This window comes from Haliotis rufescens, unplaced genomic scaffold, assembly GCF_023055435.1.
Source record: "Haliotis rufescens isolate VD_foot unplaced genomic scaffold, xgHalRufe1.0.p SCAF_4, whole genome shotgun sequence".
In the NCBI taxonomy this organism is placed as follows: domain Eukaryota; kingdom Metazoa; phylum Mollusca; class Gastropoda; order Lepetellida; family Haliotidae; genus Haliotis; species Haliotis rufescens.
The window spans coordinates 65,090,784-65,096,355 of NW_025964112.1; the positions used below are offsets into that span (position 1 = coordinate 65,090,784).

At 46.0% G+C, this 5,572-nt stretch overlaps 1 protein-coding gene across 1 annotated transcript; it reads right to left on the minus strand.

The window, feature by feature from the left end:
* Positions 1-896: 896 nt before the first annotated feature.
* LOC125372294 lies at positions 897-5,250 on the minus strand. The gene is made up of 3 exons (XM_048381619.1): positions 4,857-5,250; positions 2,928-4,597; positions 897-929 (listed from the first exon to the last, which is right to left on the minus strand). The coding sequence occupies exons 1-3, from the start codon at positions 5,248-5,250 to the stop codon at positions 897-899; spliced, it is 2,097 nt and encodes a 698-aa protein (XP_048237576.1).
* Between the last annotated feature and the right edge of the window lie 322 nt (positions 5,251-5,572).

The window sequence follows — 5,572 nt, forward strand, 5'->3', positions numbered from 1 at the left end:
AAATAACCAGATAACCACAGTTCTTCAGTATGACAGTGGTGCATATATTTAACGTATCTAGTGGTAGGACAGTAGTACTTAACTTGTGTTTGAGAGTCTGGTTAATACCACAAAACTAGTTCTTGGATAAAACTACATCTTTTTGAGTGTAGAATTTTTGTACAACAGTCAAGTGTCAGTAAATAATTTTGAGAGTACTGTATATACCACAGAACTGTCGTGAGGGCAAAAGCACCTAGTTTTGAGAGTTTTGTTTATGCCACACTCCAAACTGTACTGTGTTTGTAGTCCTCTTGCTGGACAAAAGTGAAAATTGAAAATTTTATTATAAATTGTATATTTATATACTTATCCTATCTCACACTATGCATCTCTCTTTCTTCTTTCGATTCTGAGTGGAAACGTATCTGAAATAAAAGTTTCCAGCTTCTAAAGTTAATTAACCCTGTCATACCTCACATCGTCACGGTCACCTCCCAGATCTGGGTCATGCGCGCTATGCATGCTGGTTGACCTTCTTGCACTGATCACGTGTCTATCCCAGTCAACTCATTCTCTTTCAAGAGCATATAGACTAAGGAATTGCGATGTGGGGATGGACGGGTGGGCATATAACGTGTGAGATAGGATAAGTATATAAATATACAATTTATAATAAAATTTTCAAATTTTTAAACTTATCCTATCTCACACTATGCATTTTATCCCACGGTTGGATGGTGGGGCGCAACTCCCTTGTCTATAGATCACAACGTAGGATATTTACGAGGAAGCTGGAACATAACAGCGGTACAATACTTAATACAGTAACACAGTTAAGTGTCGTAAGACAAAAAAAAAAAAAAAAAAAAAACGCACAAAAACAACAACTCGTAGACAGGATAAGAAGAACACTCTCAAAGAATGTTGAGATCCTGATACGTGAACAACTGAAACACAATAAGTCGGGTACAACATGTGTAACATGTTCAAACGTAATCAAGCGTAATGGCATGTCTAAAACGAACGAGTACGACTTATATTCGAGAGAGTATACATCCAGTCGTCGAATCTACAAGACGGGGTATTCCTATCTCCAGAGGACGATAGGTTGGACCCGCTCGGCATCTCTTTTATCGCTTCGTCAAACCCTCAATCATGTCAGTGATTGAATCGATGGGTAAAAAACGAGAAGAGGAAACGATCAACAATATCCACAAAAGGATCATCGATCCGTTACTCAACACACATACCTAAAGTAGAGGTGTTTGAAATAAGGGATCGGGACACCGAAATCGGCCGCGTCTAATGACGACTTCAAGTTGAAGACCAAGGTCTCTACAGACGAGTGGTTATACCCTCCAACCGGATACTCAGTCTGGGAAGCCCGAATGAATACAATAAACACCAATAATCATGACAAATGTTTATTATAAATATAGAGAGAGATGTAATGTAATGAAAATCTGGTTATACATCTCCCTATCTGCGCAGGTGTGTCTTGGAGATCTGTTGTGCGAGTACCAAGGGTCCAAACTGGTGAAGGCCTTGAACGTCCGTCACTGAGATGTCTCGGAGGTAATGGGATGCGAACACGGTATCGGATTTCCAAAAACATCCCTCCATAATTGCGGTCAAGGAGCAATTACTGTGAAGTGCCATGGTGGAAGCGACAGCACGGGTTTCGTGAAGATTAGATGCGACTGGAGCAGGTAGGCCAGCGAAGGTGTAGGCTCGAAGGATCACTGAGCGTATCCAAAACGAGATTGTGGTACGGGATACCTCCGTAGTAGCTGCCGCAGAGAGCGGGATGAATAACCTCTTACGTAATCGACGAAGTGGTTTCGCCGCTTCCAGATAGATTTTAAGTGCGCGTACCGGACACAACGATATGTCTTCGTCAGGGTTTAAGAGGGCAGTCAATGGTGGGATACTGAATAGTCGATCGGGTTGACCAGGGAGTTGATTTTTGGCGATGAAATCCCATCGTAGTCCCAAAAATACTTTCCCATGTGCAGTTCGTTCGAAACGCACTCTGTTGACGTCTAAAGCGTGAATTTCACTCACTCGAGCCGCCGTTGCAAGGGCCAGAAGGAAAACTGTCTTCAAAGAAATGTGTTCGAAATCTTTCTCGGCGAGAGGTTCGTACTCGGCCGACGTTAGATGGCGAAGTATGATGTTTAGATCCCAAGTTGGTGGTCGAAAACGTGATGTTTGGTCTGCCAACTTGTACGATCTGATCAATGATTGTAATTCGGCGATTGTTGAAATCTTAGTGCCCGTTGTAGTTGCGATGACAGAATTGATCGCAGCTAAATAGGTAGCTAGAGTCGAACCTTTTAGTTTACGAGATGATCGAAGATAGTGAAGGTATTCAGCAATTTGTTGCGGGGATGCCGTGGCAGGTGTGGAAATGTCATGTGAATGACAAAACGATTCAAATGCCTTCCATTTATGGTCATATAGTGCTTTAGTAGATGACCTGTGCGCCCCCGCAATGGTCTTGGCCACTCGTTCAGAATAACCCTTAGCTATCAATGATTTCTGTAAATGCGCCAAACGCATAGATTGAGGGTTGTTGGCGACGGATGACGGAGTTGAGAGTGTGGTTGATGCAGAAGATCGTCCCTTAGAGGTAGATGGTAAAACTTTCTGTCTGCGAGACGAGTGAGCGTTATGAACCAACTGCGTGTTGGCCAGTAGGGCGCGACCAAAAGTAGAGTGAGGCGATTGGTCGTTGATATCTTCTGTAGAACCCGATGTAGAATGCCGGTTGGGGGAAAGGCGTAAGCATGTAGTCCTTCCCATGGGATTGCTAACGCATCGTGGTCCCAGGCTAGGGGGTCTGGGATAGGAGATACGAACCGGGATAGCTGAGTATTGAAGCGGGTTGCGAAGAGGTCGACGTCTGGGCACGGAAATAACTGGCAAATCCACTGAAAAATCACGGGATGTAGACGCCATTCCGTGGGAGATGGTTTGTCGGGTCGGGACAGGGAGTCGGCTATGACGTTGGCGATGCCGGGAATATGTCTCGCTCGAACTTGAATGTTGAGTGAGTCGATCAGTTTGAAGAAGTCGAGTGCTAGAGATAGAAGTGACGTTGACTTGGTGGATCCCATCTTGTTTATGTACCACACGACCGATAGGTTGTCTGACTGAATCATTAGTGTGGAGGACTGAAGGAGTGTTGACCAATGAGACACTGCCAGAATCACTGGTTTGAATTCTAGATTGTTGATGTGAAGCTGGCTTTCTTCTAATGACCACCGCCCTGCCACTTGTAGGTCTTGGCAATGAGCTCCCCATCCGACGGTTGAGGCGTCGACGAACAGGTGGAGGGTCGGGCTGAATGGTTGCAAGGAGACTCCTTCGCAGACATTTGATGGAGTTAACCACCATTTGAGGTGTGGGTGTAGATGGTTTGGAAGAGATATTAGAACCTGACAATCGTCGTCCTGAAGGAAGGGCTTGAGGAAGCACTGGATTGGCCGTAAGTGAAGTTGACCTCTCTTGGTGAGGGCTTGTGCTGATGTTAGGAGACCAAGAAGTTGTTGCCATTGACGTAAGGAAATTGGCTGTTTGAGTGCCAATGGAACGAGGCGTTGGATTTTCTCCCAACGATCTTGGGGTACAAACATCTTGCCCAGACTCGTGTCGAAGAGGGCTCCGATGAACTGGAGACGTTGTGTTGGAATAGTTTCGGACTTTTTTGGGTTGATGATCCAACCTAGTTGATGAAGTAGGCGTTGAGAGAAATCGAGGTGATGAAGTAGAGTGTTCGAATCCTTGTTGGCTTGAATGCAGTCGTCGATGTACGTTTCGAAGACGATGCCTCGAGTGTGTAGGAACTTGACGAAGGGTTTTGTGAGGCGAGTAAATAGCCACGGGGCCGAAGAAATTCCAAATGGGAGCACTCGCCATTGGTAGTGTTGGCCTAGGAACACAAACCGAAGAAAATGGCGGTGCTCTGGCAGGATAGGGACGTGTAAGTACGCGTCTTGTATATCTAGGCTGATCATGAAGTCGCCGGGATGAATAATCGTTCGTAGTAGAGTGATTGATGTCATGCGAAAGTGTGGAGGAGTCTCTAGGTATAGTTTGTTGAAGGTTTTCATGTTGAAGATGAGACGTAGTTGAGGACTGTTTTTCTTGGGAACCAGAAAAATTGGAGAATAGAACCCTGGTGTCATTGGCTGAGTGCCCAGACACTCTATTGCGTTCTTTACAAGTAACGTGTTTATGGTGTCTATGAGAACTGGAAGTTGTTTGGCTGGATACAGATGTTGAGGCGGTTTGCACGTCGTCGGAGGTGTGGTGGCAAGAGGTAGAGGATAACCTGTTTGTAGGAGACGAGACACATATGGGTCGTCTAGGATGGTCCAGTTTAAAGCGAACGTGCCTAGTTTTCCGCCTACAGGAGACGAGAAAATCGGAATGGCTGGAGTCGGAAGGTCCCAGTCGTCCTGCTGTTGTAGTGAGTCATTTGTGGTTAGTGTCTCCTGGCTTAGGAGAGTTAGTGTTTCCTTTAGTCCCTGAAAAGGAGACGGTGCGTCCGCCTGATTTCCCTCCTCGCTGATGTTGGCGTGCTCGGCCACGGCCACGAAAAGAAGCAGACCTATTACTCAAAACTTCTCTAAGGTCTTGTTGAGAAGGAGTAAAGGTTGGATGTCTTCGGTCTTTCCTTTGTTCTTCCAGTTGATTTTTCTGGAGACGAAGTAAGTCAACAGTGACTTGCAGGGAAGTGTCTCTTTGGACTTCATGGGCGACCTCCTGTATGCGCCCAGCAAAAAGGGAGGGTGTTGACCATGGCATTTGGTACAGCCTGTTCTTGAATTGATCATCCCATGAGCAATGTTGTAACACCCCCCGTCTACGAAGAGAAGTGATAGATCCCGCATGGTGAGCAAGGAGGTCTAGTATAGCTGTCGTTTTATCCTGGATGAGGGTCACAGCACCTCGAATACAGGATTCTTCTGAGGAAGATGCATGAGCTAGAGCCGACGAAAGTGCTTCAGTTGCTGATAAAATAGTGGAGACCAACGGGAGGGTCCTTCGAACAGTGGTGTCGAGGTGAACGAGGTCCCTGTCATCCACTGAAGAAGCTGAGTACGGACGCTTAGGAGCTAATGTTGCGATGTCACCATCTAGTTCCGGAGAAATCGTAGACAAGCCATGAGTCCCTGCATCCGCCAATACAAAGCGTGGAGATTGAAGCCGATCACGAAGACGGCGAAAGGATCCAAATGCCTTGTCTAAATTGGTGGCCATATCGGCGACGAGGCTGAAGGCACAACAAATGATGATAAAGTGTCCTCCGTTGAAGTGCTTTTTAACAATTGTAACTTATCTGCTATCCAGATAAGTACAGTGATCGGATCCGCTATGTCGAAGCTCCCAGAAGACGAAGCTGGGGAGGTATAGTGGTCTGATGACTCTGATTCTGGTGGTTGATCCACTGAAAGGGATGTAGTGGGTGTCGATGCAGATAGAGGTACCGTAGTTGGTACAGCAGGTGCCTGTTGGGGAAGACATACTGCTGTTACAGCCTGTAACAGAGAACGAATCTGTTCTGCTGGAATAGCAGAAAGTT